Raw genomic sequence first — 15,997 nt, 5'->3', positions numbered from 1 at the left:
ACATGTCCAAGAGGTACATGAAGTTGTGCTTAACATCAGTAATTACCAAGAAATACAAATCAAAAACACAAAAAGATATCACCTCACACTTGTGAGAATGACTATCATCAAGAAGACAACATATGTTGGAAAGGAAATGGAGAAAAGGAAATACTTCTGCGCTGTCAGTGGGAATGCAAATTGGTGCAGTAGGTATGAAAACAGTATGAAGGATTCTCAAAAAATTTAATACAGATTCTCAAAAAATTAAATACTCTATATGATCTACCAATCCCACTTCTGGGTATATATACCTAAAGGAAATGAAATTAGTATCTTTAAGAGATGCCTGCATCCCTATGTTCACTGCAGCATGGTTCACAATAGCCAAGACATATAAAGAACCCTAAGTCTCCACTGACAGATGAATGGACTAAGAAAGTATGGTGCATAATACCGACATATATTCAAATACAGGTGTGGGCACACAGGAATACTAAAAAAGAAAAAATCTTGGGGCACCTGGGTGGCTCATTTGGTTAAGCATCTATCTGCTTTTGGCTCAGGTCACAATCCCAGGGTACTGGGATCAAGCCCCACATCAGGCTCCTTGCTCAGCGGGAAGCTTTCTTCTCCCTTTCTCTCTGCCCTCCCTGCCCCCATTTGTGGTCTATCAAATAAATAAATAAAATCTTAAAAAAAAAAAAAAAGAAATCCTGCCATTTGGAACCACATGGATATATCTTGAAGTCATTATGCTAAGAGAAATAAGTCAGACAGAGAAAGATAAATGCTGTATGATCTCACTTACATGTGGAATTTATAAAATCAAACTCATAAAAATAGACAATAAAAAGGTGTCACCTGGGAGAAGGGCGTGGAGAGATGGAGGAAATGGTTACAAGATAAATAACTACTAGGGGTAAAATACACAGGATGGTGACTACAGTTAACAGTAATGTATTGTATATATGAAAGCTCCTAAGAGAGTAGATCTTAAATGTCCTCACCACATTCTCTAAAAAAAAAGGTAGCTGTGACATGATGAATGTGTTAATCAACCTTCCTGTAGTAATCATTTCACAATGTAATCACATTGTACACCTTAAATTTACATGTTATATGTCATTCATGTGTCAATAAACCTAATGAAAAATATCATTCTGGAAAAAATAACAAAAAGATAAACTATAAAGGGCACCCTGGCAGACATAACTATGCACAACCTAAAAACTAGGAAGGGTGAAAACATGAAAAACTAATAAAAGGTCAATAAAACTTGGGGAAAATCTTTGCAACTTTCACAACAAATAAAAAAATACCTCGATGCTTTAAAAGATTAAGTCAGTAAGAAGAATAATAAGCATTACACACTGAAAACCAAGCAAAAAGCACAAATAGGAAATATAGATACACACAGAAATATAACTACACAAGGCACACATGCACACAAACTTGATCAACCTGCTTAGCATTAAAGAATTGGAGAAAATATACAGTTACCTCCTACTTTAACCATATTTTCAGACTGAAACAATGAAAAAAATAATTAGACAGTGTTTGGGAAGCATACAGAAAAACAGACACAGTCATGTATTGCTTGTGAAAAAAAGGTACATTATTGAAGAGTAATTTAAAATCATAAATCAGGGATCCCTGGGTGGCGCAGCGGTTTAGCGCCTGCCTTTGGTCCAGGGCGCGATCCTGGAGACCCGGGATCAAGTCCCACGTCGGGCTCCCGGTGCATGGAGCCTGCTTCTCCCTCTGCCTGTGCCTCTGCCTCTCTCTCTCACTGTGTGCCTATCATAAATAAATAAAAATTTAAAACAATAAAATCATCAATCAAATGGTTTAAAAATGAATATCAATTAAAAATTCTACTCTGTATTTTCTTTTACTCTTAGGATATAATTTGCAATGTGTGCAAACCTCTATACTGTTCAGTAAAGACTCTTTAAATTTGTGTACAATCGAAAGCAACTCCTAAATCAATAGTGAGGAACTGAATTAGTGAATGGTGGTACATCCATTTGATGGAATACTATTGGCCCAAACAAAATATTGGTGAATAGGTGTTTAAAAATTATATATAAAAATGAGCAAATTAATTGAAAACAGTGTTGCTTTTATTTATTGTATTAATTGAAAGCAACGTGGTAGATTGTAAAGACACACACAAGTTTTTATCATGAGGGTGTAAGCAGCATTGATGTGGTTTACCTTTTCTACCTATATTTAAACATTTTCCTACAATAAAAATGAATTTCGTCTTTTGTGGTAAAAGGAAAGATTTTTTTAGAAATAAAAAGAGTTAAATTCTTAAAAAGAGTCAGTATGTGGTCTTTATCCATAGTATTATCTTCGTTCATTTGTATTATCCAGTAACATCCAAAAGTAAAGACTCCCTTCAAGTATTATTTTTTTTTAAATGGAAAGGTCCTCTGTTTTTCTTTTTTTTTTTTTTTATTTATTTATGATAGTCACAGAGAGAGAGAGAGAGAGGCAGAGACACAGGCAGAGGGAGAAGCAGGCTCCATGCACCAGGAGCCCGACATGGGACTCGATCCCGGGTCTCCAGGATCGCGACCTGGGCCAAAGGCAGGTGCCAAACTGCTGCGCTACCCAGGGTTCCCCTCTTCAAGTATTATTAAAGACATACACACCCAAGATAGACCTGAAGACTTGGTAAGTTACCTGAGCCTCCCAATGGACCTCTCTTTCAGCAAATAACACTTTCCCCGAGGCATTACACATCAATTCTGCGTATGCTGGTTCCATGTGTGATTAAGTTTTCTCTTCTCACAGAGTAGATGCTCCAAAAACACATGCCTAACCTAACAAATTATGTGCCTAGCCAAGGCCATCTCTGCAATCTTTCAGGCCAGAAAGCTCTTTGATGTCTCCTCTAGATTTGTCTAACACATCTGTGCAGGAAATAGAATAAAACTACATTTTTTTTCATTTTAATATAGTGAAAGGAAAAGCATATTTAAAAATTATACCATGAAAATGAATTTTTAATTAACTTCTGAATGCAGTTATAACCATGACATAAAATTATTTTATTATTAAAAAGTGATCTTGGCCATGTCTATGTCTTCCTCTGTGAGATTTCTGTTCATGTCTTTTGCCCATTTCATGATTGGATTGTTTGTTTCTTTGCTGTTGAGTTGAATAAGTTCTTTATAGATCTTGGAAACTAGCCCTTTATCTGATATGTCATTTGCAAATATCTTCTCCCATTCTGTAGGTTGTCTTTTAGTTTTGTTGACTGTATCCTTTGCTGTGCAAAAGCTTCTTATCTTGATGAAATCCCAATAGTTCATTTTTGCTTTCGTTTCTTTTGCCTTCGTGGATGTATCTTGCAAGAAGTTACTGTGGCTGAGTTCAAAAAGGGTGTTGCCTGTGTTCTCCTCTAGGATTTTGATGGACTCTTGTCTCCCATTTAGATCTTTCATCCATTTTGAGTTTATCTTTGTGTGTGGTGCAAGAGAGTGGTCTAGTTTCATTCTTCTGCATGTGGATGTCCACTTTTCCTAGCACCATTTATTGAAGAGACTGCCTTCCTTCCAGTGGATAGTCTTTCCTCCTTTATCGAATATTAGTTGACCATAAAGTTCAGGGTCCACTTCTAGGTTCCCTATTCTGTTCCATTGATCTATGTGTCTGTTTTTGTGCCAGTACCACACTGTCTTGATGACCACAGCTTTGTAGTACAACCTGAAATCTGACACTGTGATGCCCCCAGCTATGGTTTCCTTTTTTTAAATTCCCCTGGCTATTCAGGATTTTTCTGACTCCACACACATCTTAAAATAATTTGTTCTAACTCTCTGAAGAAAGTCCATGGTATTTTGTTAGGGATTGCGTTAAATGTGTAAATTGCCCTCGGTAACATTGACATTTTCATAATATTATTTCTACCAATCCATGAGAATTGAATATTGTTCCATCTCTTTGTGTCTTCCTCAATTTCTTTCAGAAGTGTTCTATAGTTTTTAGGGTATAGATCCTTTATCTCTTTGGTTAGGTTTATTCCTAGGTATCTTATGCTTTTGGGTGCAATTGTAAATGGGATTGACTCCTTAATTTCTCTTTCTTCAGTCTCATTGTTAGTGTATAGAAATGCCATTGATTTCTGGGCATTGATTTTGTATCCTGCCATGCTACCAAAGACATGGCCAACATGCACATGAGAGAATGCTCGGCATCACTTGCCATTAGGGAAATACAAATCAAAACCACAATGAGATACCACCTCACACCAGTGACAATGAGGAAAATTAACAAGGCAGGAAACCACAAATGTTGGAGAGGATGTGGAGAAAAGGGAACCCTCTTATACTGTTGGTGGGAATGTGAACTGGTGCAACCACTCTGGGAAACTGTGTGGAGGTTCCTCAAAGAGTTAAAAATAGACCTCCCCTACGACCCAGCAATTGCACTGCTGGGGATTTACCCCAAGGGTACAGATGCAATGAAAGGCCAGGACACCTGCACCCCGATGTTTCTAGCAGCAATGTCCACAATAGCCAAACTGTGGAAGGAGCCTCGGTGTCCATTGAAAGATGAATGGATAAAGAAGATGTGGTTTATGTATAGAATGGAATATTACTCAGCCATTAGAAACGACAAATATCCACCATTTGCTTCAACGTAGATGGAACTGGAGGGTATTATGCTAAGTGAAGTAAGTCAATCGGAGAAGGACAAACATTGTATGTTCTCATTCATTTGGGGAATATAAATAATAGTGAAAGGGAATATAAAGGAAGGGAGAAGAAATGTGTGGGAAATATCAGAAAGGGAGACAGAACATAAAGACTCCTAACTCTGGGAAACGAACTGGGGGTGATGGAAGGGGAGGAGGGTCGGGGGTGGGGGGTGAATGGGTGATGGGCACTGAGGGGGGTACTTGACGGGATGAGCACTGTGTGTTATTCTGTATGTTGGTAAATTGAACACCAATAAAAAATAAATTTATTATTAAAAAATAAAAAATAAAGGGTTAAAAAAATGAAAAAAAATGTAAATGGTCTAACAGCTCTAATCAAAAGATAAAAGGGTGGCAGAATGGATAAGAAAAACAATATCCATTGGGGTCACGTTGGTGGCTCAGTGGCTGAGCATCTGCCTTTGGCTCAGGTCATGATCTCTGGGTTTTGGGTTCGAGTCCTGGATCAGGCTCCCCACAGCAAGCCTGCTTCTCCATCTATGTCTCTGCCTCTATCTGTTTATCTCTCATGAATAAGTAAAATTTAAAGAAAAGAAAAACAATATCCATCTAAAGATGCCAACAGGAGTCTCACTTCAGACCTAAAGACTCATAAAGATTGAAAATGAAGGATTAAAAAAAAATTCACCATACAAGGAAAAGCAAAACAACAACAACAACAAAACAACAACAAAACAGTCCAGGATGGCAATACTTATATCAGACAGGACAGACTTTAAAACAAAGAGAGTAGCAAGAGACAAAGATGGTCATTACAAAATAATAAAGGGATTAATCCATAAGAGGATATGGCAATTATAAATATCTTGATCATATGCTATAAAACTAGAAACAAATCACAAGAAATAAGTGAAAATGTCACAAATATATGGAGACTCAACAACATACTACCAAACAGTCAACAGGGTAATTAAAGGAGAAATAACAAAATGCATAGACACAAATATAAATGACAACACAATGGTCCAAAATTTTGGGAAGGCAGCAAAAGCAGTTCTAAGAGAGAAATATATAGGGATATCAGCCTACCTCAAGAATCAAAATAAAGCTCCAATAAACAATTTAACATGTCTACGGAACTAGAAAAATCCCAAGTATTTTTCAAAGAACTACAACAAATAATACTGAACTTTGTAGGAAACCACAAAAGACTGAATAGCCAACACAATCTTGAGAGCGAGTAACAAAAGCTAAAAGTGTCATGGTTCCAGATTTCAAGATATATTGCAAAACTGTACTAATAAAAAAACTATGGTACTGGTACAAAAAATCAACACATAAATCAAAAGAACAAAAGAGAGAGTTCAGAAACAAACATAGGATTAAATGGTCAATTAATCTATGAATAAAGAGGCAAGAATATGCAATGGAGAAAAGATAGTCCTTCGATAAATGGTGCTGTGAAAATTGGATAGCTACATGAAAAAGAAGGAAATTAGACCACTTTTTAACACCACACACAAACTCAAAATGGATTAAAGAACTCAACATAAGACCTGAAACCATAAAAACCCTAGAAGAGAGCACAGGCAGTAATGTCCCTGGCATCAGCCATAGCACTATTTTTCTAGATATGTCTGCTGAGGCAAGGAAACAACATCAAAAATAAACTATTGGGACTACGTCAAAATAAAAAGCTTTTACACAGCAAATATAATTATCAACAAAACAAAATGACAACCTACTGAATGGGAGAAGATATTTACAAATGATATATGTAATAAAGTATTAATATCCAAAATATATAAGGAATTTATACAACTTAATACCAAAAAAGCCAAACAATCCAATTAAAAAATGGGCAAATGACATACATACATTTCTCCAAATACATATAGATGGCCAACAGACACATGAAAATATGTTCAACATCACTAATTATCAGGGAAACGCAAATTAGAACCACAATGAGATATCACTATAAACCTGTCAGAATGGCTAAAACCAAAAATACAAGATACAAAAAGTTTTAGCAGGACATATAGAAAAAGGAACCCTCTTGCACTGTTGGTGGGAATGCAAGAGGAGCAGCCACTGTGGAAAGAGTATGGAGGTTGCTCAAAAGCTTAAAAGTAGAAATATCTTATGATCCAATAATGCACTATTATTTACCCCCAAAACACAAAAACACTAATTTGAAAAGATGTATGCACCCATATGTTTACCACAGCATTATTTGTGATAGTCAAGATATGGAAGCAAACTAAATGCCCATCAATAGACAAATGGATTAGAAAGTATTATGTATATACATACACACACACACGGAATATCATATAGCCATAAAAAGGAGGAGGTGTGCCATTTGAGAAAACATGGATTAACCTAGAGGGTATCGTGTGAAGTGAAATACCTCAGACAAATACTTAAGTGGAAGTTTTTAAAAATGAGTAAACAAACAAAATCAAAATGAGATGCATAAATCCTGACCACTAACTGGTGGTTGTCACAGGAGAGGAGTGTGGGGTGTTGGGCAAAATGGTGAAGGGAAGTGTGAGATATAGACTTCTAGTTATTGAATGAGTAGGCCATAAGAATGAATGCCCAGCGTGAAGAATACAGTTAAAGATGGTGTAAGAGCAGTGTGTCAGGACAGGCCGTAGCTACACTTGTGGTGAACATAGTATAATATATGGTCTTAAAAAATATATATATATATATATTTATATTTATAAAAAACATATATATATATAGTCTTGTTGAATCACTATGTTGTACACCTGAAGCTAATGTAACCTTGTGTGTCAACTATATATACATACATAGCTCCTGAAAAATCCTTGGATTTTTCTTTTAAACAAACATTTATTTTTTTTTTTTTTTTTTTTTTTTTTTTTTTTTTAAGGGTGGAATTTAATCTTTATTTACAGGACACTGTAAGATAGAAGATTCCACATAGAAATAAGCAACCCACTGAGAGGAGGAGCTTCATACAGTTTGTACAGTTCAGAACTGGTCAAGTATAGTTTCGTTGTAAAAAGTGCTACAATAACAAAACACATTTAAAAAAGAGTTCTTAGTAGAGAAACAGTAAGACAAACTTCTACCAAACAGTACACAACAAACAACTTTCTGTCTCAGCTGTACAATCTAAAAGTTAAAGGTCCCAGGAGTGCCATCCTGAACTTGGAATGTATAGCCTTCAGAGGTAGTTTCGGGCACAACATTCTGATCTTCCTCTTCCTCTACAGAGAAATACTTCTCAATCAAGTTTAATGAAGCTTTGTACACAGACTCGTTTTCATGGTTTTGTAGAGCTTCAATTTTGTCCAAACCCCCACATTCTTCAATCATTATACTAAGTTTCTCAGTTTAATGAGCACATTACCTGCTGGACTGACACTAGCTAATTTCACCTACAATATCACAGCTAAGTAAAATCTTGGTTATTTCTGCTCTCACCACAACTCTGTATACTTATTATTCAGTGAAGGAATATCTCTGGTCGCTGAAATTGGACCCAATTTTTATTATCTTAACTACACCACAAGCACAATCTGATTTTACCTTCTCAAGCCTGAATGTCATTGGAAAAAAATAAAGCCTAGAAGAACCATTGGATAAAAACAGAGTACTGCATGTATAACCCAAAATTGGTTCCACACACCAATTTCTATATTTTTGATTCATAACTAAAGGATTCCTTGGTTAGTTCTCTGTTCATCTGAATGTGAAACAGCTCCCTTGCCAAGGTGATTTTCTCCTGGCAACCAACTCTTGAGTAAATATCAGAAGGATACTAGTTTGACCCAAATTACAATTCATCTGATTAAATTTGAAGTGGGTGATCCATTATTAAATAAAAGTCGAAGAACCTTCCTTCCATTTCATTTCTTGTGATTACACGCACCTGCCACATGGCTGAACAGCAAAATAACACTCTACATATAGCAGACTAGTTCTCATAATTTCCGCCTGTGTCTATCTGGACAAATCACCCATTTCAATGTATTCTTTAGTGAGTCATATACAACGTATATCTATGATGGCTTTTTAAAAAGCTTTTATTTATTTATCTGACACAGAGAAAGAGAGCATAAGCAAGAGGAGTGGCAGGCAGAGGCAGAAGCAGGCTTCTTAGTGAGCGGGAGCCCAATGCAGGGCTGGATCCCAGGACCTGAGATCATGGCCCGAGCCCAAGGCAGATGCTTAACTGATGCAGCCACCCAGACGCCCCTCTATCATGGCTCTCAAGATATTTAGGTTGAAACAGCGCTTTAAATAAGGGAACAGAGAAATTCAGTACATGTAAAAAAAAAAGTTTAGCCAGGAGTGGTAAGGAGTTCCTCCCTGTATATTACATCTAGATCTATTGGAGCAAAGAGAAAAAGAATATTCGACCCTCCTACACATGACAGGCTGTATGATATATTAGAAAGGGAATGAATGTGAATTAATTGGAAACTGCAGATTCCATTCCAAGCCCCCATCCTGCTGTGCACCATCTATTTGGCCAGATATAAATAACAACCTCTCCAAATGTTTTATTCATATTTGTAAAACTGATAAAAAAGATCCTGACTTACCCACTTCAGGGAATTGCTAAGGGAATCCAAGAGATAATAGAAATTGCCTTCATAAAATCTTAAAAGCCACGTAAGCATTTAAACCCACCATTCCAAGTTTTCCTTTTATTTATTTTTTTAAGATTTTATTCATTTATTCATGAGAAACACAGAGAGGAGAGAGAGAGAGGCAGAGACACAGGCAGAGGGAGAAGTAGGCTCCTCACGGGGAGCCTGAGGTGGGACTCGATCTCGGGACTCCAGATCAGCCCCTGGGCTGAAGGCAGCGCTAAACCGCTGAGCTATCCGGGCTGCCCCCAAGTTTTCCTTTTAGGAGAAGGTAGGTGAGAATCACAGTAAAGAATATTTCAGCAGGAGTGAGGAGACCTAGCTAGACCTCTGGCTCTGCCCCAGAGTAGCTGTGTGATTCTCCAACACAGCATGCACCCTTCTCGAATTTCTGCTGCTTACCTATAAAAGGTGGAAAAGTCTGATGGAATATTTAAAAATCACAGATTTTAGAACCTGAACATTTGGCAGAGTACCATATATTGCGCAAAACTCTTTTTCCCTCCAGATTTTTTATTTCAAGAGAAAAATGACTTAAAGTCAGAGGGACCTGTAGCTGCTGCCAATGCCATGTGTCCACTTTTAGAAATTTTAATCACAGGGATCCCTGGGTGGCGCAGCGGTTTAGCACCTGCCTTTGGCCCAGGGCGCGATCCTGGAGACCCAGGATCGAATCCCACATCGGGCTCCCGGTGCATGGAGCCTGCTTCTCCCTCTGCCTGTGTCTCTGCCTCTCTCTCTCTCTGTGTGACTATCATAAATAAATAAAAATTTAAAAAAAAATTTTAATCACAGATTATTGGGGGGAGTCAAAGAGGAAAGCAACTTAACATGCTTTGGCACAACCTTAATTGCATGATAAATGTACTTCCAAATAACTCTGACCAAATTCCACTGGCTTTTAATTCAAGGATATAGTGATCTTTCATATTCCTTAGACATTCTGAATGCATCTTAAATACACATTACGAAAGCCATTATCTATACCTGAAAAGGCTTCCTGCTGGAAAGATTGAGGCGTTTCCTCATCCATCTGTTGCCTTGATTCCCAAATATCTGCCACAGCAGCTGTCTCTTGTGTTACTCCAAACTCTCTGGTAGATGGCCAGCCTATAAATATGCTTTCCAAACATGTGGTAATATAAGCGGAAGGTGCAGCCCCCTGCATCGGTGGCATTGAGGACAGGGCTGAGGAAAGTAGCTCTGTTTTGGAAAACCTGTGGCTCCGAAGATTCTATGTAGAGATAGTGTCCTTTAGCTGTGCCCAAGGTATGAGCCTTCATTGGCCCTGTATTAAGTGTTGAAGTTGGACCGTGCTTCCTGGTCCAATCAACGTCGTCTTCTGTATCTTGTTCCCAGTTACAGATTCCATTTTCAAAGTTACATTGGAACTCAGGTACTGAAATTGGCATGAAATAACAACAAAAAAATAATTAAGGACAAAAAACATGATTAAGAATACTTGTTGATATTTGGCTCCTGCCAAGGTTAATGATTTTAATGTTTTTTAAATGCGACACTAAAAGTTTTTAAAAAGTGAATAAATCCTAGATTTATATCAAGTAATAATATTTTATAGACTGGGGGGGGGGGCATTACTTCAGCCATTATTTTCCAAATGCCTTTTATACCCATCCTTCACCATTTCCAGCACTATAACTTTATGCAAATGATGAGGGCACCATGGCTGACTCAATACTATAAACTTCTGGCTCAGTCGATTTCAACCTTAGCCAAATGTCCCAATCACCAGTGAATGTTAAAAATCAAAACAAAACAAAAAACATGAAGTTCCAGAACTTATCTTCAGGGATGTTGATTTATTTTTTTAAAGATTTATTTATTTAAAAAAAAAAGATTTATTTATTTTAGAGAGAGAAAAGGGGGGTCAGGGGACAGAGGGAGAGATAATCTCAAGCAGGCTCTCCACTGAGCACAGAGCCCTACAGGGGCTCAGTCTCACAACCCTGAGATTATGACCTGAGCCAAAATCAAGAGTTGGATGCTGAACCAACTGAGCCCCCCCAGCCCCCCCGGAGATGTTGACTGAACTGCCACAAATAGTGCGGTTGAACATCAAGATAATTCATTATCTCCCTTGGCGATTCTAACATGCAGAACTGAAGAGTCATACTTTAATAGAGTCCAATCTTTCAGAATCACCTGATGTGTACAGCATAATTGCTTGCTCCATGGCGAAGCTCCATACCAGCACTACCTGGTTAGATATGGGGGACCGAGCAATCCATATTTTTAACAAGTATCAACATGATCCTGATGCCAGCATTTTCCAGACCTCAGGCTGAAAAACTCCTCCCTTTGGTTTCATCTTGCCCCAATTCCACATTTCCCTCCATCAGTGCCAGAAAGACCATTCTTCTGCCTTCCATGGCAATTTACCATTTTCTTTCTGTACATACATGCTCATTTAATCCAAACTGAAATCTAAGCTCTTCTTTCAAGCTTTACCTTTCCCAAGTTAAATTAACTTCCTGTTTGTCCCTGGCCAGCCTTTTCTTAGCATACACCACCTTCCCCACTTGCCTTAAACACCTCACTCCTCTCTCCTTCTCTATTTATGCCTCCTGTTGTGCTGCGGGCTCTTGGCAGCATCTCCTGAGAGGCAGTCTTTTCTTCTCACTGGATTGCAGCTCCTTTGAGCTGGAGCTTTTAAGCTTAAAACTCCTTCCAGGCACTAGAAGAATTCAAAGCACTTATAAAGGATTGACTAGCCCCTCGTCACCTAGCTTATCTACCACAATTTCCAGAATATAGTAATGTAGTCATTTTCAGGATGTGAACATTTTGTTGACAACAAGGATTTGTTTTTAGAATAAAAACATTTAGCATTATTTGGGTAGAAGGAACAGGAGTTAGAATTAATGCATAGTTTTACATTTTAGCTTCATTCACCGAAGTTAATATTTTTTAAACATATAAATGTCAGCTGTCCTTTCACTATTCATCTTAGTAAATGCACTTGGTTGCCAAAGGGGAATAAATATTCTGAAACAATAAATATAAGCAAATGTGGATAAATGCAGCCGGGCTAGAACAAATCATCTGTCTTTGAAAACCACGGAACAGGAGCTTAGAACTAATGATGGGAGCCCAGTGAGTAAATGTCAAATGGGAGATGAGCTTTTGTTTGATATTTCCTCACTTGTGACTAATCAAGCCCAGCTGTGACGTGAACTGGGGACCCACAGCATACTCTCCGGGTGTCAATCTTTGGCTGTGGAGCAGAAGGAGAATGTCAAGCTGCTAAGTTTTTTGACATAAAACTGGCACTAAAGCCAACAGATTTTGATATTGCCTGTCTTCATATTGACTGTATGTTCAATCTCTATTTTGAAAGGGAATGCACGTAGCTCCACCTTCAAATAAAAAACCGTATCTCTAAACGTAGGAAGATTTAGGAAATAAAACATAGATTTCTGGATGCCTAATGCTTTCTATGGAATCCAGGAACACATTTATATGGAAAGCTGCGAGAGAAACTGACACTCTGATACCACTACTGTTCTCTTTCACTAATATTTAGTCACAAGTAGTATTTTGATTATTATAGTTGTACTGACATAACTCCATCTAAGTTAATAGTAGTTTTAAGGATAATTTGCTTTTTTTTTTTTTTTTTTTTTTTGAGGAGTGGGCTTCGGAGAGCTTCAGAAAGATGAAAAAGCTTTCTAAAGCCGCAAAAATAAATTACCTTGGGGACAAGTTACACTTCTTATGTTAGCCATTGTCTAAATTATCAACTTTATTTATATCCACTCAAAGAATTAGTTGTGTAATGAGATGCATGGTAATTCTGACTTCAATCCACCTGACTGTATCAAAGATCACATATATGCAGCATGCTGTACAATAATTTATATGGAAGTTTCTTTTTTTTTTTTTTATTTATTTATGATAGTCACAGAGAGAGAGAGAGAGGCAGAGACATAGGCAGAGGGAGAAGCAGGCTCCATGCACCTGGAGCCCGATGTGGGATTCGATCCTGGGTCTCCAGGATCGCGCCCTGGGCCAAAGGCAGGCGCCAAACCGCTGCGCCATCCAGGGATCCCTATATGGAAGTTTCTTAATGCAGTGTTTCCTATGATGCACCAAGCATTTTATGGCTTCACTTTGGTTTATAATTAGCCTCTCAATGTAATAGGCATATAGCTTGAATTTTAAGAATTGTTGCTATTTCTGGACAAAGAAAGATGCAAATTCTTTTTCTGATTGATTTTGTAATTGAAGTAAAAAACAGCTATAAGCTTCTGATTCATTTTCAGGAGCAAGTGCAATGGGCACTACCTGGTGCTAGGTTTATTAAATTATAAAATGTATACAATCATCAGATACCATAAACTTTCTGGTAATTTAAACCAGAAACTCGGGATCCCTGGGTGGCGCAGCGGTTTGGCGCCTGCCTTTGGCCCAGGGCGCGATCCTGGAGACCCGGGATCGAGTCCCACGTCGGGCTCCCGGTGCATGGAGCCTGCTTCTCCCTCTGCCTGTGTCTCTGCCTCTCTCTCTCTCCCTCTGTGACTGTCATAAATAAATAAAAAAAATATTAAAAAAAAAATAAAAATAAACCAGAAACTCAAGACTTACCTTTGACACAGCACTCCCTGCTCCCTATAGCCAAAACATCATCAAATGTCCCTCCTAAGTATTTCCCCAAACATCAGTCCCTCCATCTCCGTCACTGCCGCTGTGATACAGGCTGCCCACCCCTCCTCAGTGGATTATCGCAATGGCCTCCTGATGGGTCTCCCAAATCCACTCTCCTCCAATCCACTTATCACTCTGTATCTACACTGACATGTTTTAATATGCCAATTTTATTATACCACTTTCCTTCTTAAAAACCCTCAAATGGAGAAAAACTTTCCTAATATAGACTATAAATATCTGCAAATCTGGCCTCCTTCACATTTCTGTCCTTATACTGCACCCTATCTCTCCTTCACCTCCTCGCTCCTACCGCACTGGCTGGCCTCCATCTGCTACACGGTCACATATCAGGGCTTTTGCATATATATGCTTTGACTTTTTTATTTTCAGATCTCAGCTAAGTCATCTCCTTTAGAAAGTTTAATACCATTATTATAAAGTCACCGCACTCCTCTCCGTATCTCCCATCAAAGCTTCCAGTTTGTATTTTTAAAACAATATTTGAATAATATCTACTTCTCAATTAGACTGTAAATTCCATGAGATCTGAAACTCAGTCATTGTGGTTAGCACTTTATCTATAGTATCTAGTTAATAAGTCCACATAACAAATATCGGTAACCTGATTAATCAACCACTCATCACGGTCGTCAACTCTGGAACAATGCTTCCTGTCTTTGCCTTGATTGGCTAGAAAACAGTGAACAAATCAAGATCTCCACTGTAAAAATACGATGGACCAAAATAATAATAATAATTAATAATAATAACAACAACAACAACAAAGCACTTACCACAGTCAACCTCATCAGTATGATCACCACAATCATCTACCAAATCACATAACAGAAGTTTTTCTATGCAAGCCTTGCTGCGTCGACACCAGAAAAAGTCCGGCTCTTCACAGCTCTCTGCAGGAAGAGAAAGGGTACAATTTTCAAATCTGATGTCATCAATAGCTGAGACTCCATCATAAATGCCAAGACTGACTTTATCTAGTGAAAAATGGAAGGGTTGAGTAAGGCGTCCAAGCTGAATAGTGGCCTGTGACCACTGGTTGCCCTGGTTACACAATACTCTCCAGAGTACTGTAGAGTCGTTGGAATCTTCCACATGTAGCTGTAGCTCAGCTGCTCCCACTGACAGACCATGGTCATAAAACCTGAAAAAGAACAAACACAAGGAATGGAAATGATTTATTGCATAGACTAAATATTTAACTTATAGGCTCTTCCACTCAGTCAACCGTTGATTAATAATTAGCTACAATGGACGCCTTTATTTCTTGCAGTAATCATTGCTGCTCATATGCGAGAGCATATCTGCTGAGGTGCATACTCTGGCTCCAGAACCCTGGGAGCCTTTCTCAAGGAGTTCCATCTAGAACAGAGGAGACAGAGTTAATTAAATTATAATCCACTGTTGGAGGGAAAGAGTCTCTTTCATCTAAAGAAAGAACACAACAAATACTGATAATGTGCTTCTAAGTAAAATGCTAATTGTATAAATATAACAGTACCTATTTTTAAAGGCAAACCAAGGGCAAATCATAAAGTCTAACAAGTGCAGAAGTACGCCTGCAACCACCGGGTTGCTGGGGTAGCTGACCACAGTTTTTAGTATTTACCAGAAGGAAAGTATTCATCCAGGTCCTGCCTGGCTAAACGTTGGGCTCTGGAGTTTGGCAACTTGTGACAAGCTTCTGCTTTCTTCAGAATGAACATAAAATGCCCTATTGAGATACAAATACAAATTGTAAGTTAGCCGACTGAGTTGAGGCACCTGCCTCTTAACCTTGTACTAAGCTCTGTGTCTGACTAAAATTAAGACTATACAATCAAAAATCAATAAATATGATGAGTCAAATTTGCTCTTATGAAAACTAAACTAGTATCTACCTCCAGGTTGAAAATCATGCAAAAAGTTAATAATTTAAGTGAATTCAGCCAAAAGCATATCTATACTCCCTCCCAACCACCCTTAAAGGAGTCATTTCACACTAACAACATAAACGTAATTGACACTATTTAGCTATTTGTCA

The 15,997-nt window shown here is 38.0% G+C and overlaps 1 protein-coding gene across 1 annotated transcript; it reads right to left on the bottom strand.

Annotated features, from left to right (window-relative positions):
- Nucleotides 1-1,571: 1,571 nt before the first annotated feature.
- LOC144313291 (MAM and LDL-receptor class A domain-containing protein 1-like) lies at nucleotides 1,572-15,107 on the bottom strand. Its single transcript, XM_077896429.1, has 4 exons — nucleotides 15,008-15,107; nucleotides 14,751-14,951; nucleotides 10,276-10,687; nucleotides 1,572-1,779 (listed from the first exon to the last, which is right to left on the bottom strand). The coding sequence occupies exons 1-3, from the start codon at nucleotides 15,105-15,107 to the stop codon at nucleotides 10,314-10,316; spliced, it is 675 nt and encodes a 224-aa protein (XP_077752555.1). The 3' UTR covers nucleotides 1,572-1,779; nucleotides 10,276-10,313.
- Between the last annotated feature and the right edge of the window lie 890 nt (nucleotides 15,108-15,997).

Source organism: Canis aureus, chromosome 5, assembly GCF_053574225.1.
Source record: "Canis aureus isolate CA01 chromosome 5, VMU_Caureus_v.1.0, whole genome shotgun sequence".
NCBI lineage: Eukaryota > Metazoa > Chordata > Mammalia > Carnivora > Canidae > Canis > Canis aureus.
Note: the sequence above shows the minus strand (reverse complement) of the source record. Positions and strands in the feature narration are given on the sequence as shown.